Genomic DNA, 26,733 nt, shown 5'->3' with positions numbered 1-26,733 from the left:
TTCTGAAAGGCAATGTTGACCTAAAAATCTGAGTCGAGCGGCACAGAATCAGGTGTCACTTTCATTTCAAGTCACGTTTCTCTTCTGGTTTATGGCAGAACGGCACTCTGAAGATCATTGACAGAAAGAAGCACATTTTCAAGCTCGCACAAGGAGAATACATCGCGCCCGAGAAAATAGAAACCGTCTATAATCGCAGTGATCCTGTGGCCCAGATATTTGTCCATGGTGACAGCTTACAGGTAAGTAATTAATTAACCTTGCTTTAACTTGTTTTGAAGAAACTAAACCACTGTTTTGTTTTGTTTTGTTTTGTTTTTGTTTTTTTGTTCTACACTAATACTTGTTTGATAGTTGACTGTCACGTTACCTGTGTTGTATTTTTAAAGGCCTGCCTGGTGGGGATAGTGGTGACCGATCCAGACTTTTTACCTATATGGGCCAAGAAGAAAGGGTTTGAAGGATCCTACTCTGAACTGTGCAAGAGCAAGGTCAGACTTATTACCGTCAGCAGTCCAAACAAACAGCAACCTCTCTACGGATGCCTAATATGTTTCTGACTGTCTTTAGGAGGTGAAGAACGCCATTCTGGAGGACATCCTGAGGTTGGGCAAAGAAGCAGGACTTAAGTCTTTTGAACAGGTGACTGCTGCCATGTTTGACTTGATCAAAATACCACCAAGTTCTGCTTTTTTCATTCCTGATTTTGGTCTGGGAACAGCAGTGTCTTTAAAAGCACCTATGTATTTGATACAATAATTCTTTATTTCTCATCTTCAAATTACAGAAATGATCAGTTGATCAAGCAGTCTGTCCAAATAAACTGCCAACTTATTTGATGATTAATTAGTTGTTAAAGGTATTTTCTAGCAGACATGTCATAGTTACATCTTATTAATTTGATAACAAACTGGAAATCATTGGGTTCTTGAGAGCTAGTTCGCCACTTTGTAAAGAATTCACTGATGATGAAAAAATAATCATTAGTTGCAGCACTATTTTAATATATGCATTTTCACTTTTTGTTTTTCATCCTTCTTTCGGTCTGTTTTTCCTCTGCAGGTGAGAGATATTGCGTTACACACTGAGATGTTTTCTGTCCAGAACGGCCTCCTTACACCCACCCTGAAGGCCAAGAGGGCTGAGCTTCGGAGCTGCTTCAGAGAGCAGATTGATGAACTTTATGCCAAAATTAAGATGTAAACTGGGATCAAGGAGTAATGTAGGGAGGTGACAATCATTTGGAGCACACAGCCATAACCAAATAGTCCAGTGATGGGGAGTTCCCTTGATTTTTCTGTCAGTGACAATTTTTGCAGAGGACTGCTTTTAAACAAACTGGATAATGAATCTCACTTTGATGTTCAGTTAGTGACTTTACGACTGAATTTTCCCCGGTATCACTGGCTAATTAGTTCGAATTATCCCAGAACATGTCACTGTGTTACTGGTTTAATTTATAAAAGAGTAAAGGTTGAAAAAGACAAAGCGGAAATGTGACTTTCTCATGCCTTAACTACCAAGTCTGAGTACTCCATGGTCAGAAAAGTCCAACCTCTGCAAACATTTCAGTCAGGTTTAATTCTTGGGAGTCTGAAAAAATAAAATCCTATAAATATACTTTTACAACGGTGACAAATATTGACTATTTATATACCAGACTATTTAATGTTTTGGTTATCTATTTAAGCTGATATTTAATGTAATCATTAAACCTGTAAATAGTGTATTTGCTGAAAATTTGTAAGCAGAGTATTATGCCTGACACTCCGTATTGTTAATTCCCTGCATTCCCATGTTTCTCAGTGCTTCAGGCTAAAGGACTGATTAACCTGTTCTAGTGCACAATTTAGCTAATAGCCTACTGGGAATCATGCTGCTTGATGGATCTTTTTTGCTTATTTTTTTGGTTGTTTTTGTTTTCTTTTAACACTGCATGGAAAATACTGAATGTTATAATACTGTACATGCAGTTCCTTTTCTCAGATGTCCTTTCAAATTTCAGTGCCACGAGCTGCAGGATAAAAGGTGCATTCTATAAACTGTACGATACACAAAGTATTGAGGGGAAAGATTAGGTAACACTGGTATCATGTTTCATTTAACAAAGCCAGTTTTTCAAAATTAATTACAGGTCCTTGTCAGCATTTCACCTTAACTTTTTACTGATGGTCCGCGAAACCATCAGTCTTGTGGGAAACAGAACAGCATTTCAGTTATTTAACAAAAAGCATTGTTGTGAACTCGGATGTTTTTGCTGAATTGTGATCATTATTATGCACATCTAATCGTGTCAGTGACTCCTTGACAGTTCAAGCCATATTGTTATTGTTTTTGTTAGAGACTCCTGTGATACGAAAAGGGCAACAGTGCAGTTATGTGCTGGAGTTACAAGTACAGTATCTATATTTGTCAACTGTACCAAATAAATACTTTCTTCCAAAACTGTAGCGTATAGTTTGTTTTTTTTATAATGCAAAATATATTTTTGATAGATCCCTAAAAGTGCAATGTTTTGGTAGCTAGAAACCTATATTTGTTATTATTGTCAATAAAGTGCATTATTATATATAAATGTTGGTATTTACCCCAATTTGTCATCTAAAAACAGTGTATAAACATTTAATAAATGCTTTATAACTCACTGTAATTTAGTTCTAAGTGGCTACAAGGACATTTTAAGTGTTTACGAATGTGCACTAATGTGCAGTATTTGTCAACAAAACTTCTCCTATGAAGACACATTTTATATTTTTACAACTGTGTTTTACTATATTGTTTGTTATCTATCTGTTAATACAGCAGCCTTCACTTATGGGTGCCTACAGGACGAGTAACAGTGGTTGAGAAATACATAAACATTTATATCTGCTTAAAAATACATAGTGCTAAAAACCTGCTGCTTATAAACGCTTAAAAGGAGGAAAAGCATATTTGATTATGTACAGCCAGTGCAAGATAATATTACCTTCTACTGCGAATCAAACTCTGACACACAACTGAGCAGAAGCTGATCAGAGATCTCCCCACTGGTTTGTTCGAAGTCATCCAGGCTCTGTAAATAGTCCTGATCATCGTCCTGTCCGTCTTCCCAGACACCAACAGATTCTTCTTTTGGAGACACTGTGCTCTGTGGGGCCTGGTTTGGGGCCTGGTTTGGTGCCTGGCTGGGTTCAATGTTGCCAGCATCGTCCATTAAGTAAGCCTGGTCCTCCTCATCCTGTCAGAGCACACAAGACACGATGACAAGTTGCTGCTACATATTGTGAAAAACACCATGTCTTCAGCAGGCACGATTTTCTGGCAAAATTTAGCTTAGTAACTCATGATGCAAGTTAAAGTAATGCAAACAAACCAGTGTCATGATGTAGCTGACGCAGATCTCCTGTGGCAGTGGGTAGCCTGTAACAGGAGGAAAGTTCATCTCATACAGGTTGAATTACTGCAATTATGCAATTCATGACCTCAAAGACAGCTCATGTCCCTTTGAGTTATTTCAAATAGAAAAAGTCTATAGCAGCTAGGGATGGGGCCGATCCGATCCAGTATTGGTATGGGGTTCCGATACCAACATAATTCAGGCAACGGAAATTTCCGTTCCAACCTGCGAAGATTTCCGATCCATGAACCATGTCTGTACTTTAATGTTGTCTGCTGAAATTACTCCACAAGTGATTCCCTGTCACCTCCTCAATGCCAAAAGTCATACTTTAGTATGGCCTCAAAATGTGATAAAAATGGTCATAATATAGTAACGCTTCAAAATCGGCCAAAAAAAGTTATACTTTAATACGGCCTAAAAATATGCCAAAAAACATCATAGTATAGTAAGGCGTTTTTTTTCGGCCAAAAAAAGTCAAAAATTTTTTGACCTCAAAATGTCATAAAAAACGTCATAGTATAGTAAGGCGTTTTTTTCGGCCAAAAAAAGTCAAAAAATTTTTTTGACCTCAAAATGTCATAAAAAACGTCATAGTATAGTAAGGCGTCAAAATCGGCCAAAAAAAGTCAAAATTTTTTTGGACCTCAAAATGTCATAAAATGTCATAAAAAACATCATAGTATAGTAAGGCGTCAAAATCGGCCAAAAAAAGTCACAATTTTTTTTTACCTCAAAATGTCATAAAAAACGTCATAGTATAGTAAGGCGTCAAAATCGGCTAAAAAAAGTAAATAATTTTTTTGACCTCAAAATGTCATAAAAAACGTCATAGTATAGTAAGGCGTCAAAATCGGCCAAAAAAAGTCAAAATTTTTTTTGACCTCAAAATGTCATAAAAAACGTCATAGTATAGTAAGGCGTCAAAATCGGCCAAAAAAAGTCAAAATTTTTTTGACCTCAAAATGTCACAAAAAACGTCATAGTATAGTAGGGCGTCAAAATTGGCCAAAATTTTTTTGGACCTCAAAATGTCATAAAATGTCATAAAAAACATCATAGTATAGTAAGGCGTCAAAATCGGCTAAAAAAAAAGTCAACATTTTTTTTGACCTCAAAATGTCATAAAAAACGTCATAGTATAGTAAGGCGTTTTTTTCGGCCAAAAAAAGTCAAAAATTTTTTTGACCTCAAAATGTCATAAAAAACGTCATAGTATAGTAAGGCGTCAAAATCGGCTAAAAAAAGTCAAAAAAATTTTTGACCTCAAAATGTCATAAAAAACGTCATAGTATAGTAAGGCGTTTTTTTCGGCCAAAAAAAATCAAAATTTTTTTTCACCTCAAAATGTCATAAAAAACGTCATAGTATAGTAAGGCGTCAAAATTGGCTAAAAAAAAGTAAATAATTTTTTTGGACCTCAAAATGTCATAAAATGTCATAAAAAACGTCATAGTATAGTAAGGCGTCAAAATCGGCCAAAAAAAGTCAAAAATTTTTTTGACCTCAAAATGTCATAAAAAACGTCATAGTATAGTAAGGCGTTTTTTTTCGGCCAAAAAAAAGTCAAAAATTTTTTTGACCTCAAAATGTCATAAAAAATGTCATAGTATAGTAAGGCGTCAAAATCGGCCAAAAAATGTCAAACATTTTTTTGACCTCAAAATGTCATAAAAAACGTCATAGTATAGTAAGGCGTTTTTTTCGGCCAAAAAAAGTCAAAAATTTTTGACCTCAAAATGTCATAAAAAACGTCATAGTATAGTAAGGCGTTTTTTTCGGCCAAAAAAGTCAAAAAATTTTTTGACCTCAAAATGTCATAAAAAACGTCATAGTATAGTAAGGCGTCAAAATCGGCTAAAAAAAAGTCAAAATTTTTTTTGACCTCAAAATGTCATAAAAAACGTCATAGTATAGTAAGGCGTCAAAATCGGCCAAAAAAAGTCAAAATTTTTTTGACCTCAAAATGTCATAAAAAACGTCATATTATAGTAAGGCGTCAAAATTGGCTAAAAAAAAGTAAATAATTTTTATTGACCTCAAAATGTCATAAAAACCGTCATAGTATAGTAAGGCGTTTTTTTCGGCCAAAAAAAGTCAAAAATTTTTTTGACCTCAAAATGTCATAAAAAACGTCATAGTATAGTAAGGCGTCAAAATCGGCCAAAAAAAGTCAAAAATTTTTTTGACCTCAAAATGTCATAAAAAACGTCATAGTATAGTAAGGCGTTTTTTTCGGCCAAAAAAAGTCAAAATTTTTTTTGACCTCAAAATGTCATAAAAAACGTCATAGTATAGTAAGGCGTTTTTTTCGGCCAAAAAAAGTCAAAATTTTTTTGACCTCAAAATGTCATAAAAAACGTCATAGTATAGTAAGGCGTCAAAATTGGCTAAAAAAAAGTAAATAATTTTTTTTGACCTCAAAATGTCATAAAAAACGTCATAGTATAGTAAGGCGTTTTTTTCGGCCAAAAAAAGTAAAAAATTTTTTGACCTCAAAATGTCATAAAAAACGTCATAGTATAGTAAGGCGTCAAAATCGGCTAAAAAAAAGTCAAAATTTTTTTGACCTCAAAATGTCATAAAAAACGTCATAGTATAGTAAGGCGTCAAAATTGGCTAAAAAAAAGTAAATAATTTTTTTTGACCTCAAAATGTCATAAAAAACGTCATAGTATAGTAAGGCGTTTTTTTCGGCCAAAAAAAGTAAAAAATTTTTTGACCTCAAAATGTCATAAAAAACGTCATAGTATAGTAAGGCGTCAAAATCGGCTAAAAAAAAGTCAAAATTTTTTTTGACCTCAAAATGTCATAAAAAACGTCATAGTATAGTAAGGTGTCAAAATCGGCCAAAAAAAGTCATAAAAATTTTTGACCTCAAAATGTCATAAAAAACGTCATAGTATAGTAAGGTGTCAAAATCGGCCAAAAAAAGTCAAAAATTTTTTTGACCTCAAAATGTCATAAAAAACGTCATAGTATAGTAAGGCGTCAAAATCGGCCAAAAAAAGTCAAAAAATTTTTTGACCTCAAAATGTCATAAAAACGTCATAGTATAGTAAGGCGTTTTTTTCAGCCAAAAAAAGTCAAAAATTTTTTTGACCTCAAAATGTCATAAAAAACGTCATAGTATAGTAAGGCGTTTTTTTCGGCCAAAAAAAGTCCAAATTTTTTTTGACCTCAAAATGTCATAAAAAACGTCAAAGTATAGTAAGGCGTGAAAATCGGCCAAAAAAAGTCAAAAAATTTTTTGACCTCAAAATGTCATAAAAAACGTCATAGTATAGTAAGGCGTTTTTTTCGGCCAAAAAAAGTCAAAAATTTTTTTGACCTCAAAATGTCATAAAAAACGTCATAGTATAGTAAGGCGTCAAAATCGGCCAAAAAAAGTCAAAAAATTTTTTGACCTCAAAATGTCATAAAAAACGTCATAGTATAGTAAGGCGTCAAAATCGGCCAAAAAAAGTCAAAAAATTTTTTGACCTCAAAATGTCATAAAAAACGTCATAGTATAGTAAGGCGTCAAAATCGGCCAAAAAAAGTCAAAATTTTTTTGACCTCAAAATGTCATAAAAAACGTCATATTATAGTAAGGCGTCAAAATTGGCTAAAAAAAAGTAAATAATTTTTATTGACCTCAAAATGTCATAAAAACCGTCATAGTATAGTAAGGCGTTTTTTTCGGCCAAAAAAAGTCAAAAATTTTTTTGACCTCAAAATGTCATAAAAAACGTCATAGTATAGTAAGGCGTCAAAATCGGCCAAAAAAAGTCAAAAATTTTTTTGACCTCAAAATGTCATAAAAAACGTCATAGTATAGTAAGGCGTTTTTTTCGGCCAAAAAAAGTCAAAATTTTTTTTGACCTCAAAATGTCATAAAAAACGTCATAGTATAGTAAGGCGTTTTTTTCGGCCAAAAAAAGTCAAAATTTTTTTGACCTCAAAATGTCATAAAAAACGTCATAGTATAGTAAGGCGTCAAAATCGGCTAAAAAAAAGTAAATAATTTTTTTTGACCTCAAAATGTCATAAAAAACGTCATAGTATAGTAAGGCGTTTTTTTCGGCCAAAAAAAGTCAAAAATTTTTTTGACCTCAAAATGTCATAAAAAACGTCATAGTATAGTAAGGTGTAAAAATCGGCCAAAAAAAGTCATAAAAATTTTTGACCTCAAAATGTCATAAAAAACGTCATAGTATAGTAAGGCGTCAAAATCGGCCAAAAAAAGTCAAAATTTTTTTGACCTCAAAATGTCATAAAAAACGTCATATTATAGTAAGGCGTCAAAATTGGCTAAAAAAAAGTAAATAATTTTTATTGACCTCAAAATGTCATAAAAACCGTCATAGTATAGTAAGGCGTTTTTTTCGGCCAAAAAAAGTCAAAAATTTTTTTGACCTCAAAATGTCATAAAAAACGTCATAGTATAGTAAGGCGTCAAAATTGGCTAAAAAAAAGTAAATAATTTTTTTTGACCTCAAAATGTCATAAAAAACGTCATAGTATAGTAAGGCGTTTTTTTCGGCCAAAAAAAGTCAAAAATTTTTTTGACCTCAAAATGTCATAAAAAACGTCATAGTATAGTAAGGTGTAAAAATCGGCCAAAAAAAGTCATAAAAATTTTTGACCTCAAAATGTCATAAAAAACCTCATAGTATAGTAAGGCGTCAAAATCGGCCAAAAAAAGTCAAAATTTTTTTGACCTCAAAATGTCATAAAAAACGTCATATTATAGTAAGGCGTCAAAATTGGCTAAAAAAAAGTAAATAATTTTTATTGACCTCAAAATGTCATAAAAACCGTCATAGTATAGTAAGGCGTTTTTTTCGGCCAAAAAAAGTAAAAAATTTTTTTGACCTCAAAATGTCATAAAAAACGTCATAGTATAGTAAGGCGTCAAAATCGGCCAAAAAAAGTCAAAAATTTTTTTGACCTCAAAATGTCATAAAAAACGTCATAGTATAGTAAGGCGTTTTTTTCGGCCAAAAAAAGTCAAAAATTTTTTTGACCTCAAAATGTCATAAAAAACGTCATAGTATAGTAAGGTGTCAAAATCGGCCAAAAAAAGTCAAAAATTTTTTTGACCTCAAAATGTCATAAAAAACGTCATAGTATAGTAAGGCGTGAAAATCGGCCAAAAAATGTCAAAAAATTTTTTGACCTCAAAATGTCATAAAAACGTCATAGTATAGTAAGGCGTTTTTTTCGGCCAAAAAAAGTCAAAATTTTTTTTGACCTCAAAATGTCATAAAAAACGTCATAGTATAGTAAGGCGTCAAAATCGGCCAAAAAATGTCAAAAATTTTTTTGACCTCAAAATGTCATAAAAAACGTCATAGTATAGTAAGGCCTTTTTTTCGGCCAAAAAAAGTCAAAAATTTTTTTGACCTCAAAATGTCATAAAAAACGTCATAGTATAGTAAGGCGTTTTTTTCGGCCAAAAAAAGTCATAAAAATTTTTGACCTCAAAATGTCATAAAAAACGTCATAGTATAGTAAGGCGTCAAAATCGGCCAACAAAAGTCAAAAATTTTTTTGACCTCAAAATGTCATAAAAAACGTCATAGTATAGTAAGGCGTTTTTTTCGGCCAAAAAAAATCAAAAATTTTTTTGACCTCAAAATGTCATAAAAAACGTCATAGTATAGTAAGGCGTCAAAATCGGCCAAAAAAAGTCAAAATTTTTTTGAACCTCAAAATGTCATAAAAAACGTCATAGTATAGTAAGGCGTCAAAATCGGCTAAAAAAAAGTCACAATTTTTTTTTACCTCAAAATGTCATAAAAAACGTCATAGTATAGTAAGGTGTCAAAATCGGCCAAAAAAAGTCATAAAATTTTTTGACCTCAAAATGTCATAAAAAACGTCATAGTATAGTAAGGTGTCAAAATCGGCCAAAAAAAGTCAAAAATTTTTTTGACCTCAAAATGTCATAAAAAACGTCATAGTATAGTAAGGCGTGAAAATCGGCCAAAAAATGTCAAAAAATTTTTTGACCTCAAAATGTCATAAAAACGTCATAGTATAGTAAGGCGTTTTTTTCGGCCAAAAAAAGTCAAAATTTTTTTTGACCTCAAAATGTCATAAAAAACGTCATAGTATAGTAAGGCGTCAAAATCGGCCAAAAAATGTCAAAAATTTTTTTGACCTCAAAATGTCATAAAAAACGTCATAGTATAGTAAGGCCTTTTTTTCGGCCAAAAAAAGTCAAAAATTTTTTTGACCTCAAAATGTCATAAAAAACGTCATAGTATAGTAAGGCGTTTTTTTCGGCCAAAAAAAGTCATAAAAATTTTTGACCTCAAAATGTCATAAAAAACGTCATAGTATAGTAAGGCGTTTTTTTGGGCCAAAAAAGTCAAAAAATTTTTTGACCTCAAAATGTCATAAAAAACGTCATAGTATAGTAAGGCGTCAAAATCGGCCAACAAAAGTCAAAAATTTTTTTGACCTCAAAATGTCATAAAAAACGTCATAGTATAGTAAGGCGTTTTTTTCGGCCAAAAAAAATCAAAAATTTTTTTGACCTCAAAATGTCATAAAAAACGTCATAGTATAGTAAGGCGTCAAAATCGGCCAAAAAAAGTCAAAATTTTTTTGAACCTCAAAATGTCATAAAAAACGTCATAGTATAGTAAGGCGTTTTTTTCGGCCAAAAAAAATCAAAATTTTTTTTGACCTCAAAATGTCTTATAAAATGTCATAGTATAGTAAGGCGTCAAAATCGGCCAAAAAAAGTCACAATTTTTTTGGACCTCAAAATGTCATAAAAAACGTCATAGTATAGTAAGGCGTCAAAATCGGCCAAAAAAAGTCAAAAAATTTTTTGACCTCAAAATGTCATAAAAAACCTCATAGTATAGTAAGGCGTCAAAATCGGCCAAAAAAAGTCAAAATTTTTTTGGACCTCAAAATGTCATAAAAAACGTCATAGTATAGTAAGGCGTTTTTTTCGGCCAAAAAAAGTCAAAATTTTTTTGGACCTCAAAATGTCATAAAAAACGTCATAGTATAGTAAGGCGTCAAAATCGGCCAAAAAAAGTCAAAAAATTTTTTGACCTCAAAATGTCATAAAAAACGTCATAGTATAGTAAGGCGTCAAAATCGGCCAAAAAAAGTCATAAAAATTTTTGACCTCAAAATGTCATAAAAAACGTCATAGTATAGTAAGGCGTTTTTTTCGGCCAAAAAAAGTCACAAATTTTTATGACCTCAAAATGTCATAAAAAACGTCATAGTATAGTAAGGCGTCAAAATCGGCCAAAAAAAGTCAAAATTTTTTTGACCTCAAAATGTCATAAAAAACGTCATAGTATAGTAAGGCGTCAAAATCGGCCAAAAAAAGTCAAAAATTTTTTTGACCTCAAAATGTCATAAAAAACGTCATAGTATAGTAAGGCGTCAAAATCGGCCAAAAAAAGTCATAAAAATTTTTGACCTCAAAATGTCATAAAAAACGTCATAGTATAGTAAGGCCTCAAAATCGGCTAAAAAAAAGTCAAAATTTTTTTTGACCTCAAAATGTCATAAAAAACGTCATAGTATAGTAAGGCGTCAAAATCGGCCAAAAAAAGTCAAAAATTTTTTGACCTCAAAATGTCATAAAAAACATAGTATAGTAAGGCGTCAAAATCGGCCAAAAAAAGTCATAAAAATTTTTGACCTCAAAATGTCATAAAAAACATCATAGTATAGTAAGGCGTCAAAATCGGCTAAAAAAAACTAAATAATTTTTATTGACCTCAAAATGTCATAAAAACCGTCATAGTATAGTAAGGCGTTTTTTTCGGCCAAAAAAAGTAAAAAATTTTTTTGACCTCAAAATGTCATAAAAAACGTCATAGTATAGTAAGGCGTTTTTTTCGGCCAAAAAAAGTCAAAAAATTTTTTGACCTCAAAATGTCATAAAAAACGTCATAGTATAGTAAGGCGTCAAAATCGGCCAAAAAAAGTCAAAAAATTTTTTGACCTCAAAATGTCATAAAAAACGTCATAGTATAGTAAGGCGTTTTTTTCGGCCAAAAAAAGTCAAAAATTTTTTTGACCTCAAAATGTCATAAAAAACGTCATTGTATAGTAAGGCGTCAAAATTGGCTAAAAAAAAGTAAATAATTTTTTTTGACCTCAAAATGTCATAAAAACCGTCATAGTATAGTAAGGAGTTTTTTTCGGCCAAAAAAAGTCAAAAATTTTTTTGACCTCAAAATGTCATAAAAAACGTCATAGTATAGTAAGGCGTTTTTTTCGGCCAAAAAAAATCAAAATTTTTTTTGACCTCAAAATGTCATAAAAAACGTCATCGTATAGTAAGGCGTCAAAATCGGCCAAAAAAAAGTCAAAATTTTTTTGGACCTCAAAATGTCATAAAAAACGTCATAGTATAGTAAGGCGTTTTTTTCGGCCAAAAAAAGTCAAAAAATTTTTTGACCTCAAAATGTCATAAAAAACGTCATAGTATAGTAAGGCGTCAAAATCGGCCAAAAAAAGTCAAAAAATTTTTTGACCTCAAAATGTCATAAAAAACGTCAAAGTATAGTAAGGCGTTTTTTTCGGCCAAAAAAAGTCAAAAATTGTTTTGACCTCAAAATGTCATAAAAAACGTCATAGTATAGTAAGGCGTTTTTTTCGGCCAAAAAAAGTCATAAAAATTTTTGACCTCAAAATGTCATAAAAAACGTCATAGTATAGTAAGGCGTTTTTTTCGGCCAAAAAAGTCAAAAATTTTTTTGACCTCAAAATGTCATAAAAAACGTCATAGTATAGTAAGGCGTCAAAATCGGCTAAAAAAAAGTCACAATTTTTTTTTACCTCAAAATGTCATAAAAAACGTCATAGTATAGTAAGGTGTCAAAATCGGCCAAAAAAAGTCATAAAATTTTTTGACCTCAAAATGTCATAAAAAACGTCATAGTATAGTAAGGTGTCAAAATCGGCCAAAAAAAGTCAAAAATTTTTTTGACCTCAAAATGTCATAAAAAATGTCATAGTATAGTAAGGCGTCAAAATCGGCCAAAAAAAGTCAAAAAATTTTTTGACCTCAAAATGTCATAAAAAACGTCATAGTATAGTAAGGCGTTTTTTTCAGCCAAAAAAAGTCAAAAATTTTTTTGACCTCAAAATGTCATAAAAAACGTCATAGTATAGTAAGGCGTCAAAATCGGCCAAAAAAAGTCAAAATTTTTTTTGACCTCAAAATGTCATAAAAAACGTCATAGTATAGTAAGGCGTGAAAATCGGCCAAAAAATGTCAAAAAGATTTTTTGACCTCAAAATGTCATAAAAACGTCATAGTATAGTAAGGCGTTTTTTCGGCCAAAAAAAGTCAAAATTTTTTTTGACCTCAAAATGTCATAAAAAATGTCATAGTATAGTAAGGCGTCAAAATCGGCTAAAAAAAAGTCAAAATTTTTTTTGACCTCAAAATGTCATAAAAAACGTCATAGTATAGTAAGGTGTCAAAATCGGCCAAAAAAAGTCATAAAAATTTTTGACCTCAAAATGTCATAAAAAACGTCATAGTATAGTAAGGTGTCAAAATCGGCCAAAAAAAGTCAAAAAATTTTTTGACCTCAAAATGTCATAAAAAACGTCATAGTATAGTAAGGCGTCAAAATCGGCCAAAAAAAGTCAAAAAATGTTTTGACCTCAAAATGTCATAAAAACGTCATAGTATAGTAAGGCGTTTTTTTCAGCCAAAAAAAGTCAAAAAATTTTTTGACCTCAAAATGTCATAAAAAACGTCATAGTATAGTAAGGCGTTTTTTTCGGCCAAAAAAAGTCAAAATTTTTTTTGACCTCAAAATGTCATAAAAAACGTCAAAGTATAGTAAGGTGTCAAAATCGGCCAAAAAAAGTCAAAAATTTTTTTGACCTCAAAATGTCATAAAAAACGTCATAGTATAGTAAGGCGTTTTTTTCGGCCAAAAAAAGTCAAAATTTTTTTTGACCTCAAAATGTCATAAAAAACGTCATAGTATAGTAAGGCGTCAAAATCGGCCAAAAAAAGTCAAAAAATTTTTTGACCTCAAAATGTCATAAAAAACGTCATAGTATAGTAAGGCGTCAAAATCGGCCAAAAAAAGTCAAAATTTTTTTTGACCTCAAAATGTCATAAAAAACGTCATAGTATAGTAAGGCGTCAAAATCGGCCAACAAAAGTCAAAAATTTTTTTGACCTCAAAATGTCAAAAAACGTCATAGTATAGTAAGGCGTTTTTTTCGGCCAAAAAAAATCAAAAATTTTTTTGACCTCAAAATGTCATAAAAAACGTCATAGTATAGTAAGGCGTCAAAATCGGCCAAAAAAAGTCAAAATTTTTTTGGACCTCAAAATGTCATAAAAAACGTCATAGTATAGTAAGGCGTTTTTTTCGGCCAAAAAAAATCAAAATTTTTTTTGACCTCAAAATGTCTTATAAAATGTCATAGTATAGTAAGGCCTCAAAATCGGCCAAAAAAAGTCAAAATTTTTTTGGACCTCAAAATGTCATAAAAAACGTCATAGTATAGTAAGGCGTCAAAATCGGCCAAAAAAAGTCAAAAATTTTTTTGACCTCAAAATGTCATAAAAAACCTCATAGTATAGTAAGGCGTCAAAATCGGCCAAAAAAAGTCAAAATTTTTTTGGACCTCAAAATGTCATAAAAAACGTCATAGTATAGTAAGGCGTTTTTTTCGGCCAAAAAAAGTCACAAATTTTTATGACCTCAAAATGTCATTAAAAAACGTCATAGTATAGTAAGGCGTCAAAATCGGCCAAAAAAAGTCAAAAATTTTTTTGACCTCAAAATGTCATAAAAAACGTCATAGTATAGTAAGGCGTCAAAATCGGCCAAAAAAAGTCATAAAAATTTTTGACCTCAAAATGTCATAAAAAACGTCATAGTATAGTAAGGCCTCAAAATCGGCTAAAAAAAAGTCAAAATTTTTTTTGACCTCAAAATGTCATAAAAAACGTCATAGTATAGTAAGGCGTCAAAATCGGCCAAAAAAAGTCAAAAAATTTTTGACCTCAAAATGTCATAAAAAACATCATAGTATAGTAAGGCGTCAAAATCGGCCAAAAAAAGTCATAAAAATTTTTGACCTCAAAATGTCATAAAAATCGTCATAGTATAGTAAGGCGTCAAAATCGGCCAAAAAAAGTCAAAAATTTTTTTGACCTCAAAATGTCATAAAAAACGTCATAGTATAGTAAGGCGTCAAAATCGGCTAAAAAAAGTCAAAAAATTTTTTGACCTCAAAATGTCATAAAAAACGTCATAGTATAGTAAGGCGTTTTTTTCGGCCAAAAAAAGTCATAAAAATTTTTGACCTCAAAATGTCATAAAAAACGTCATAGTATAGTAAGGCGTTTTTTTCGGCCAAAAAAGTCAAAAAATTTTTTGACCTCAAAATGTCATAAAAAACGTCATAGTATAGTAAGGCGTCAAAATCGGCTAAAAAAAAGTCAAAATTTTTTTTGACCTCAAAATGTCATAAAAAACGTCATAGTATAGTAAGGTGTCAAAATCGGCCAAAAAAAGTCATAAAAATTTTTGACCTCAAAATGTCATAAAAAACGTCATAGTATAGTAAGGTGTCAAAATCGGCCAAAAAAAGTCAAAAATTTTTTTGACCTCAAAATGTCATAAAAAACGTCATAGTATAGTAAGGCGTCAAAATCGGCCAAAAAAAGTCAAAAAATTTTTTGACCTCAAAATGTCATAAAAACGTCATAATATAGTAAGGCGTTTTTTTCAGCCAAAAAAAGTCAAACATTTTTTTGACCTCAAAATGTCATAAAAAACGTCATAGTATAGTAAGGCGTTTTTTTCGGCCAAAAAAAGTCAACATTTTTTTTGACCTCAAAATGTCATAAAAAACGTCATAGTATAGTAAGGCGTGAAAATCGGCCAAAAAAAGTCAAAAATTTTTTTGACCTCAAAATGTCATAAAAAACGTCATAGTATAGTAAGGCGTTTTTTTCGGCCAAAAAAAGTCAAAATTTTTTTTGACCTCAAAATGTCATAAAAAACGTCATAGTATAGTAAGGCGTTTTTTTCGGCCAAAAAAAGTCAAAAATTTTTTTGACCTCAAAATGTCATAAAAAACGTCATAGTATAGTAAGGCGTCAAAATCGGCCAAAAAAAGTCAAAAATTTTTTTGACCTCAAAATGTCATAAAAAACGTCATAGTATAGTAAGGCGTCAAAATCGGCCAAAAAAAGTCAAAAATTTTTTGACCTCAAAATGTCATAAAAAACGTCATAGTATAGTAAGGCGTTTTTTTCGGCCAAAAAAAATCAAAAATTTTTTTGACCTCAAAATGTCATAAAAAACGTCATAGTATAGTAAGGCGTCAAAATCGGCCAAAAAAAGTCAAAAATTTTTTTGACCTCAAAATGTCATAAAAAACGTCATAGTATAGTAAGGCGTTTTTTTCGGCCAAAAAAAGTCAAAATTTTTTTTGACCTCAAAATGTCATAAAAAACGTCATAGTATAGTAAGGCGTTTTTTTCGGCCAAAAAAAGTCAAAATTTTTTTGACCTCAAAATGTCATAAAAAACGTCATAGTATAGTAAGGCGTCAAAATTGGCTAAAAAAAAGTAAATAATTTTTTTTGACCTCAAAATGTCATAAAAAACGTCATAGTATAGTAAGGCGTTTTTTTCGGCCAAAAAAAGTCAAAAATTTTTTGACCTCAAAATGTCATAAAAAACGTCATAGTATAGTAAGGCGTCAAAATCGGCTAAAAAAAAGTCAAAATTTTTTTGACCTCAAAATGTCATAAAAAACGTCATAGTATAGTAAGGCGTCAAAATTGGCTAAAAAAAAGTAAATAATTTTTTTTGACCTCAAAATGTCATAAAAAACGTCATAGTATAGTAAGGCGTTTTTTTCGGCCAAAAAAAGTAAAAAATTTTTTGACCTCAAAATGTCTTAAAAAACGTCATAGTATAGTAAGGTGTCAAAATCGGCCAAAAAAAGTCATAAAAATTTTTGACCTCAAAATGTCATAAAAAACGTCATAGTATAGTAAGGTGTCAAAATCGGCCAAAAAAAGTCAAACATTTTTTTGACCTCAAAATGTCATAAAAAACGTCATAGTATAGTAAGGCGTCAAAATCGGCCAAAAAAAGTCAAAAAATTTTTTGACCTCAAAATGTCATAAAAACGTCATAGTATAGTAAGGCGTTTTTTTCAGCCAAAAAAAGTCAAAAATTTTTTTGACCTCAAAATGTCATAAAAAACGTCATAGTATAGTAAGGCGTTTTTTTCGGCCAAAAAAAGTCAAAAATTTTTTTGACCTCAAAATGTCATAAAAAACGTCAAAGTATAGTAAGGCGTGAAAATCGGCCAAAAAAAGTCAAAAAATTTTTTGACCTCAAAATGTCATAAAAAACGTCATAGTATAGTAAGGCGTTTTTTTCGGCCAAAAAAAGTCAAAATTTTTTTTGACCTCAAAATGTCATAAAAAACGTCATAGTATAGTAAGGCGTCAAAATCGGCCAAAAAAAGTCAAAAAATTTTTTGACCTCAAAATGTCATAAAAAACGTCATAGTATAGTAAGGCGTCAAAATCGGCCAAAAAAAGTCAAAAAATTTTTTGACCTCAAAATGTCATAAAAAACGTCATAGTATAGTAAGGCGTCAAAATCGGCCAACAAAAGTCAAAAATTTTTTTGACCTCAAAATGTCATAAAAAACGTCATAGTATAGTAAGGCGTTTTTTTCGGCCAAAAAAAATCAAAAATTTTTTTGACCTCAAAATGTCATAAAAAACGTCATAGTATAGTAAGGCGTCAAAATCGGCCAAAAAAAGTCAAAATTTTTTTGAACCTCAAAATGTCATAAAAAACGTCATAGTATAGTAAGGCGTTTTTTTCGGCCAAAAAAAATCAAAATTTTTTTTGACCTCAAAATGTCTTATAAAATGTCATAGTATAGTAAGGCGTCAAAATCGGCCAAAAAAAGTCACAATTTTTTTGGACCTCAAAATGTCATAAAAAACGTCATAGTATAGTAAGGCGTCAAAATCGGCCAAAAAAAGTCAAAAATTTTTTTGACCTCAAAATGTCATAAAATGTCATAAAAAAACGTCAAAGTATAGTAAGGCGTCAAAATCGGCTAAAAAAAGTCATAAAAATTTTTGACCTCAAAATGTCATAAAAAACGTCATAGTATAGTAAGGCGTTTTTTTCGGCCAAAAAAAGTCAAAATTTTTTTTGACCTCAAAATGTCATAAAATGTCATAAAAAACATCATAGTATAGTAAGGCGTTTTTTTCGGCCAAAAAAAGTCAAAAATTTTTTTGACCTCAAAATGTCATAAAAAACGTCATAGTATAGTAAGGCGTTTTTTTCGGCCAAAAAAAGTCAAAATTTTTTTTGACCTCAAAATGTCATAAAAAACGTCATAGTATAGTAAGGCGTCAAAATCGGCCAAAAAAAGTCAAAATTTTTTTGGACCTCAAAATGTCATAAAATGTCATAAAAAACGTCAAAGTATAGTAAGGCGTCAAAACCGGCTAAAAAAAGTCAAAATTTTTTTAACCTCAAAATGTCATAAAAAACGTCATAGTATAGTAAGGCGTCAAAATCGGCTAAAAAAAGTCATAAAAGTTTTTGACCTCAAAATGTCATAAAAAACGTCATAGTATAGTAAGGCGTTTTTTTCGGCCAAAAAAAGTCAAAAATTTTTTTGACCTCAAAATGTCATAAAATGTCATAAAAATCATCATAGTATAGTAAGGCGTTTTTTTCGGCCAAAAAAAGTCAAAAAATTTTTTGACCTCAAAATGTCATAAAATGTCATAAAAAACATCATAGTATAGTAAGGCGTTTTTTTCGGCCAAAAAAAGTCAAAAATTTTTTTGACCTCAAAATGTCATAAAAAACGTCATAGTATAGTAAGGCGTCAAAATCGGCTAAAAAGAGTCAAAAAATTTTTTGACCTCAAAATGTCATAAAAAACGTCATAGTATAGTAAGGCGTTTTTATCGGCCAAAAAAAGTCAAAAATTTTTTTGACCTCAAAATGTCATAAAAAAACGTCATAGTATAGTAAGGCGTCAAAATCGGCCAAAAAAAGTCAAAAAATGTTTTGACCTCAAAATGTCATAAAATGTCATAAAAAAACGTCAAAGTATAGTAAGGCGTCAAAATCAGCTAAAAAAAGTCATAAAAATTTTTGACCTCAAAATGTCATAAAAAACGTCATAGTATAGTAAGGCGTTTTTTTCGGCCAAAAAAAGTCATAAAAATTTTTTTTACCTCAAAATGTCATAAAATGTCATGAAAAACATCATAGTATAGTAAGGCGTTTTTTTCGGCCAAAAGAAGTCAAAAATTTTTTTGACCTCAAAATGTCATAAAAAACGTCATAGTATAGTAAGGCGTTTTTTTCGGCCAAAAAAAGTCAAAATTTTTTTTGACCTCAAAATGTCATAAAAAACGTCATAGTATAGTAAGGCGTCAAAATCGGCCAAAAAAAGTCAAAATTTTTTTTGACCTCAAAATGTCATAAAAAACGTCATAGTATAGTAAGGCGTCAAAATCGGCCAAAAAAAGTCAAAATTTTTTTTGACCTCAAAATGTCATAAAAAACGTCATACTATAGTAAGGCGTTTTTTTCGGCCAAAAAAAGTCAAAAACTTTTTTGACCTCAAAATGTCATATAAAACGTCATAGTATAGTAAGTAAGGCGTCAAAATCGGCCAAAAAAAGTCAAAAATTTTTTGACCTCAAAATGTCATATAAAACGTCATAGTATAGTAAGGCGTTTTTTTCGGCCAAAAAAAGTCAAAAAATTTTTTTGACCTCAAAATGTCATAAAATGTCATAAAAAACATCATAGTATAGTAAGGCGTTTTTTTCGGCCAAAAAAAGTCAAAAAAAAAGTCAAATAATTTTTTTGACCTCAAAATGTCATAAAAAACGTCATAGTATAGTAAGGCGTCAAAATCGGCTAAAAAAAGTCAAAAATTTTTTTGGACCTCAAAATGTCATAAAAAACGTCATAGTATAGTAAGGCGTTTTTTTCGGCCAAAAAAAGTCAAAATTTTTTTGGACCTCAAAATGTCATAAAAAACGTCATAGTATAGTAAGGCGTCAAAATCGGCCAAAAAAAGTCAAAATTTTTTTGGACCTCAAAATGTCATAAAAAACGTCATAGTATAGTAAGGCGTCAAAATCAGCCAAAAAAAGTCATAAAAATTTTTGACCTCAAAATGTCATAAAAAACGTCATAGTATAGTAAGGCGTCAAAATCGGCTAAAAAAAAGTCATAAAAATTTTTTTGACCTCAAAATGTCATAAAAAACGTCATAGTATAGTAAGGCGTCAAAATCGGCTAAAAAAAAGTCATAAAAATTTTTGACCTCAAAATGTCATATAAAACGTCATAGTATAGTAAGGCGTCAAAATCGGCCAAAAAAAGTCCAAATTTTTTTTGACCTCAAAATGTCATAAAAAACGTCATAGTATAGTAAGGCGTCAAAATCGGCTAAAAAAAGTCAAATTTTTTTTTGACCTCAAAATGTCATATAAAACGTCGTAGTATAGTAAGGCGTCAAAATCGGCCAAAAAAAGTCCAAATTTTTTTTGACCTCAAAATGTCATAAAAAACGTCATAGTATAGTAAGGCGTCAAAATCGGCCAAAAAAAGTCAAACATTTTTTTTACCTCAAAATGTCATAAAAAACGTCATAGTATAGTAAGGCGTCAAAATCGACTAAAAAAAGTCAAATTTTTTTTTGACCTCAAAATGTCATAAAAAACGTCATAGTATAGTAAGGCGTCAAAATCGGCTAAAAAAAGTCAAATTTTTTTTTGACCTCAAAATGTCATATAAAACGTCATAGTATAGTAAGGCGTCAAAATCGGCCAAAAAAAGTCCAAATTTTTTTTGACCTCAAAATGTCATAAAAAACGTCATAGTATAGTAAGGCGTCAAAATCGGCCAAAAAAAGTCAAACATTTTTTTGACCTCAAAATGTCATAAAAAACGTCATAGTATAGTAAGGCGTCAAAATCGGCTAAAAAAAAAGTCATAAAAATGTTTTACCTCAAAATGTCATAAAAAACGTCATAGTATAGTAAGGCGTTTTTTTCGGCCAAAAAAAGTCAAAATTTTTTTTGACCTCAAAATGTCATAAAAAACGTCATAGTATAGTAAGGCTTTTTTTTCGGCCAAAAAAAGTCAAAATTTTTTTTGACCTCAAAATGTCATAAAAAACGTCATAGTATAGTAAGGCTTTTTTTTTTTTAGGCCAAAAAAAGTCAACATTTTTTTTTACCTCAAAATGTCATAAAATGTCATAAAAAACATCATAGTATAGTAAGGCGTCAAAATCGGCCAAAAAAAGTCAAAAAATTTTTTGACCTCAAAATGTCATAAAAAACGTCAAAGTATAGTAAGGCGTCAAAATCGACTAAAAAAAGTCAATTTTTTTTTTGACCTCAAAATGTCATAAAAAACGTCATAGTATAGTAAGGCGTCAAAATCGGCCAAAGAAAGTCAAAAAAATTTTTACCTCAAAATGTCATAAAAAATGATATACGGCCGTAAGGCGTCAAAATCGGCCAAAAAAAAGTCAAAATTTTTTTTGACCTCAAAATGTCATAAAAAACGTCATAGTATAGTAAGGCATCAAAATCAGCCAAAAAAAGTAATCTTTTAAAACGGCCTCAAAATGTCGTAAAAATGGTCCTAGTATAGTAAGGCGTCAAAATCTGCCAAAAAAAATCACTTTTTTTTTAGCCTCAAAATGTCATAAAAATGGTCATAGTATAGTAAGTGTATTGTATAGTATAGTATTACTTTTTAACACTCCTGATCATCAATTTTTGATATACCTCATCAATTTTTTTCAATAGCCTCTAGGTCATTTGACATAATGTTTCAAAAGCAGTACAGGATCGCACTGTCACGTTCAATAACCCACATTTTATTTTGAAAACCCGGTGTCGGTCCACGCTGTAGCATCCTAGCGCTGACTTTCTCAACAGCATCCGTCTATTTACCGGAAAGTCTGTAGCACTGGAGCATTTGAAATGTCGGAGCGGCTGGCTTGACTTCGCAAAAAGGAGAGACGGCTGGCTTGACCGCGGTAAGAGCCAGTATACTTAATTTGTGCTGATCAGATCAAGTAGCCCTTTTTATTTCTATTTTATTTGGAGAGGGGTGGTCTAAAAGAAGGTTATAAATATTGACTGTCAACAGGATTTCCTGTTTTTCTGACTTTCATTTCTGACCTTATACTAACCTCAAGTTGCCTTTTGGGACATACATGCATACATTCGTACTTATCATACTTGCCTGTGGAGAAGATTTATTACAGCATCATGTAAAATTAACAATAATGATAATAATAATATTAAAGCAAACAGTGCTCTGGTATCGGAATAGTGTCGGTATCAGCAGATATCCAAATTCAGGTATCGGGATCGGATTGGAAGTGAAAAAATGTGGATCGGTGCATCCCTAATAGCAGCTCTTTATGGTCATAACATACTTGAAGATCTGAAGTTCCTGCAGTCAGGATCGTGACACTTCTGGTACCAGACTTCCTCTTTGAGATCCACAACAATCCTGCAGGAGGAGGAGGTCAAATGAGACGGGTGGAGCACGATCAAAAAACAGTTTACAGGACATGAAACGCACTGTACGTACATAATGTTGTTGCTTTTATGGAACTTTTGCACATTTTCACACCAGCGGTATCTGGCAATGTCGTAGACAAGAAGTTGTTCTGAGACAAAGTAGCTCCATCGCCTGATGCCTGTTGAAGGAAACATGAAGAGACATGACAGATATTGTGAATGCCGTTAAAACATACACAAAGATAGATGTTTTCTAATTCAGAAAATAATCAGTGCTTTAATCGATAATGAAAATGATGATTAGTTGTAGCCCTGGGTCCCATGTTTTGAAAATGGCACATCTTTTGCAAAAGCACATCCTGTATCAGTCCAAACACTTACCTCCTTGTATTCCTTCCTTTCTAACCACCGTTAGCACAAAGTTGTCCACTTCTTGATGAGGGGACGTCAAGCTGCCAGAAAGTGAGCCTGCAAAAAGATGGGTGAGAAAAAGTTACAAAAATTAAACTATTTATGTTTAAAGACATCAAGATAAAATATTGATTATATTAATATATAGATTATATAATACTTTATGTGTATATGCACAGCATAGAGGAAAAAGCCTCAGTGATACCTGGATCTGTGTCAGATCCCGGCTGGTGATGAGGTCTGCAGGTCTTGGATTCCTTTGTTTCCGGGACGTCCCATGAAAGAATACTCTGACCTGTGAAACTGATGAGACACAAAAATAAGCTCTAATGTTTTAACGGTAATATTTACATCAGACAGAAAAGTCAGTGAGAGTGCCCACTGTACCTCACGTTACAGACCAAGGACGCCAAGAATATGCTTTCATCCACAGAAATCCCCTTCTCAGGTTTGGCAATAAACTGGTTGTTGTCTGCCACAGTGAATGGAGCATTCCTCCCCACTTTTGATGACTTGTAAAGACGAAAATTTCTGTTCTTGGTGTAGACACCTACATTGTAGCCGCAATTAAAATGCATATGTACATACATACAAGGTTTACAAAGAACGATGGGTAAAATGGGTGATGAATAAACAAGGTAAGTATTTAACCCTAGTAAGTGCATGTGTCTCATGTCAGAGTTAAAAAAAAGGGCAAACTAAAACGTGTTTTTTCTTACCAAGATCAACAAGGAGACAGTCTTGTCCATCCTTGTTTTTCACCTTGAGGAAGCCGAGGTCAGTCTCCTCCTGCTTAGGCCTCTTGGTCTGTGGGCTTTCACCTGCTTTTGTTGCCCTCCCCTCAGGAACAGCAACATGTGTCCTGCTGTCAATATTTCATTGAGATACAAGTTAAACATAGTGATGATAGCACAGAAATTAAAACATGTTTGCACAGCCCAGAAAAACAAACCATGTTTCACTGTTTTCTGCCACAGCTTCAAGGAAACTTCCACTGTTGCTCAGGATTGGTTGAAGTACTGCATGGATAAACCTACCTAAAAAAGAAAAAAAAAATCAAACAGAATATATAAATAAGCTACATGTTAAAAAAATGAGATGTCTTAGTTGTCTCCATACAGTATTAAACATACCAACATGTATGTTGTCTTTGAAAGCTGCCTTTTGAAGATTGAAGATGAGATGTTGACTGAACTTCTCCTCTGTGCTAGAGTCGAGATTGAGGACATTTTTTGCAGAGCATTCAATCCCATAAACTTCCATCAGTTTGTCACAGACATACTGTCAACAAACAAAAGATAGACAGGTAAATATTAGAGATAGACCAATTTTGACGCATATCGGCCTGAGCAGGAGGAAGTGTATAAAAGCAAAACCCTGACAGAGGGTGGACCTAGTGGGCTCTGCAATTTATGAGAGCAAGAGAAGCACCACAATCTGCTGCTGCTCAACTGGGACTACTAATGATTTGATGTGAGAGAGACATTTCTGTGCAAATTTAATTTAACTTTGTTTTATTTACTTTATAAAACTTCAGGAAGCTACTTATTTATTGAACTTTTCAGTTAACTTTATAAGAGATGTTGCTGACCTTGGGAACTCCCTGCACTTTTTGTTAGAATTTTAAAACAAAGATGTCTATTGTCTAAAATAAAAAAAAAACGTGTTGCAAATCTGAAAAGCTGTTTAATAAACATGCTTAAAGGCATTTAAACGAAGTTAAGTGTTTGAGTTTGTATTATTCAACATTTTGACGCTAATATTTGTACTTTTACTGCAAATGAATATTGGCTCCAAATATTGGTTATCAGCCTCCTTGACTACTAATAATCGGTATCGGCCCTGAAAAAATCGGCCTATCTCTAGTAAATATACCCTATGTCCTGCATCTTTAAGGTAAGAAAGTACCAAATTAAACCACTCATGAATCTATCCAGATGTTTCACTCATATATATGACAGATTCTAGTCTCCAGAAGTTGTTTTAGGCCTTCACTTTCTTTCCTATTCGCTCATTTAAGCGAAGAAAAAAAATACTGTACATACTGCAAGAAAATGACATTCCCGCCCATTAAAATGTGACTAGAAAACTTAATTAATACCATATATTTAGACAAAACTTTTATGCTTTGAAAAAAAAAACATATATATAAATTGTGAATGAAGACATAAAAATGTACTTTGCCTTTATAAGAGAAGACACCATAGTTTTCCCATCAGCTCCCTTGTTTGAGGGCTTGTGGAACTCCAAGTCAAAGTAAAGTTTACAAACAGCACCCTCTGGAATCACCTCATAGCAGTGCATCAGGGACTTAGTGAAAGTCCTGAAAAAAAAAAAAAACGTGGAGACAAATGGTCATTAATGCACTTTATAGATTTTTTTTCCTACAATATATGAAAGAAGATGCACCTCATTCTGCAGTGCAGAACTAATATTTACCTGTAATAATGCCACAGCTCACTGTAACTGGTAACCAGGAAGATCCTTTGACCGAGAGTTGTCTCTTCTTTTTCAAGAGCAAAAACGTGTACAGCCTAAAGATAACAAGGTACAAATGTAAGACTATGATCATACACCAAGGACGAAAAATCTGAGATAATCCAGCATTAGAAAAGTCTTGTCTTACCTCTTTGCAGCCCTGAGCAAAGCTGATAGCCAGACTTTGACGAGGGAAGAGCTTCCAGACGGAGGAAGGCTGGCACGGCCACAGTCGAGGTTTGTAGCGTGTGGCCAGAGGATGGTGCTGGAATGACTGAGCAAGCTGCTCAACCTTCTTCAGTCGTTCTCCCCACTTACTCATCTTCAAGTGATTCTTTAACCACTTATAAGGGAACCTTTACTGCACGTACAGGGCAACTTGTTCATCATTTGTCCACCTCCAGAGTGAGTTACAGTGCTCTGGAGCTGGAGGGAATTCAGAAGGTTGTTCAAGGACACTTCAGCAGAACAGATGTTTGAACCCTGGTGCTCCTCTCATTCTTCATCCTGAAAAAAAACCTTTATTATACAGAGAGCTGTATCTGTTATTTAGTCGGCCCTAACTGATCTTAGAGTCAGCATAACACTCCACAAACTGCATAATGAATACTTTCACTCCTGATACATAAGTACATTTCTCTGCTCATTCTCCCATACTTTTATGTCAAAGTAAGATTTTGTATGTAGAACTTTTATATATAACGGAGTATATCTGTATTGCAATTCTACTGTTTTTGCTTAGTGCTAGAAGAAGTTAAAGTATCAGTAACTTACTGCTGATTTGAAGTGAAAAGAAGCAAAAAGAAGTAAAAAATTATTCTTCTATTCTTCAAATATTAATGCACAGTTACTTTTTATGTCATGAACTTTATTAGATATTTTTAGGCTAAGTTGTATAAGATCTAGACGCATACTTTCAAGGTTAGATTTAAGGTGAGATTTATTTTCTGATGACTCTTCCATGTAGATCATATTTGTGCATCAGCTCTGCACAGTGGAGGGGTGCACAACCACTCCTGTGTCTGCTAAACCTGACTGCAGGTTCTCTCCAGTCATACAGGGGTTTCGCTTTTCAGCTTTCTTCCCAGCAGCTGTGCAGTTTTATTTCAAACTTGTCTCAGTGTTCCAGATTTTGTCTTGACTTCGAGTTCCCCTTAACTGCCATTTACTTAGTGACATTTCAGACGTTTCATTTCAGTGGAAATGTCAAGCTGCCATCTTTCTAATTGCATTCCCTGCTTTTTTTTAGGGCATTCATTAGCTTCATTTTCAGGTACTTAGTCAGTTACTCATAGCAACTCATGGCTGTTGAATGTCACCACAAGGTTTGAAGAGTCAGAAAATGTAACAGCTCTGCATCTGTCATTAGCAGAAAATTCATAATGGTAGCTATTGACCTGCCTTACATGTTCTAATGAGACATTTGAGACCTGTGTGTTTCAGAAGTAGAGCGACGCCCAAACTTTAACACTTTATTTCTGTTTTTAGCTTCGTGAAAGAAGAAGTAACGGTGCATTAGTATTTAAAGAAAGGCTTGTTTTGTCCACAGGATTTGCATTTACTTGTTCTCACGTAAAAAAAAAAAAAAAAAAAAGCAAAGCAAGTACATTTTCCTGACTGCATACTGTTATTTGAGTGACACTGTCAGTGCATGACTTTTACAGCGTGCTACTTAAATTCTGCTCCGTGGACTAACAGTGCCGGAGTGTCAGAGTGAACATGAACTTTAACGTGGTGTCATGTGGAGTAAACTGACCATAACTCACCACTGGCTGAGTTTCAGTGATAAAACTGTCCAGTAAGTTTCGTTACCGCTACGTTTATACAAAACAGTAGAAACAGAAACATAAACACACAAGTTTCGACCACTGCGTCCACTTTCC

The 26,733-nt window shown here is 32.3% G+C and overlaps 2 protein-coding genes across 6 annotated transcripts in view; one reads left to right on the top strand and one right to left on the bottom strand.

Annotated features, from left to right (window-relative positions):
- Positions 1-2,432, top strand: part of acsl1a (acyl-CoA synthetase long chain family member 1a) — a 25,067-nt gene extending 22,635 nt beyond the window's left edge. Inside the window, exons 18-21 of one of the 3 annotated variants that reach the window (XM_041035470.1) lie at positions 99-242; positions 390-491; positions 571-642; positions 1,063-2,432. In XM_041035470.1, coding sequence (XP_040891404.1) covers positions 99-242; positions 390-491; positions 571-642; positions 1,063-1,203 — 459 coding nt within the window. In that variant the 3' untranslated portion in view covers positions 1,204-2,432. The remainder of the gene's footprint in view (positions 1-98; positions 243-389; positions 492-570; positions 643-1,062) is intronic. The other 2 variants (XM_041035471.1, XM_041035469.1) reach the window with 2 other exon arrangements.
- On the bottom strand, positions 294-26,733 carry primpol (primase and polymerase (DNA-directed)). 3 transcript variants are annotated; one of them, XM_041035472.1, is made up of 14 exons: positions 26,617-26,733; positions 24,999-25,357; positions 24,812-24,906; positions 24,557-24,695; positions 23,506-23,653; positions 23,325-23,409; positions 23,092-23,237; positions 22,760-22,922; positions 22,578-22,675; positions 22,343-22,429; positions 22,032-22,140; positions 21,874-21,950; positions 3,356-3,402; positions 294-3,220 (listed from the first exon to the last, which is right to left on the bottom strand). In XM_041035472.1, the coding sequence occupies exons 2-14, from the start codon at positions 25,170-25,172 to the stop codon at positions 2,972-2,974; spliced, it is 1,617 nt and encodes a 538-aa protein (XP_040891406.1). In that variant the 5' UTR covers positions 25,173-25,357; positions 26,617-26,733; the 3' UTR covers positions 294-2,971. The 3 variants fall into 3 exon arrangements, with proteins under 3 accessions (XP_040891406.1, XP_040891408.1, XP_040891407.1); XM_041035474.1 differs by having other exon boundaries at positions 23,092-23,234; XM_041035473.1 differs by having other exon boundaries at positions 26,607-26,732.

Source organism: Toxotes jaculatrix, chromosome 4 (assembly GCF_017976425.1).
Source record: "Toxotes jaculatrix isolate fToxJac2 chromosome 4, fToxJac2.pri, whole genome shotgun sequence".
Lineage (NCBI taxonomy): Eukaryota > Metazoa > Chordata > Actinopteri > Toxotidae > Toxotes > Toxotes jaculatrix.
The sequence above is the reverse complement of the archived record's forward strand: the minus strand, read 5'-3'. Positions and strand labels throughout refer to the sequence as shown.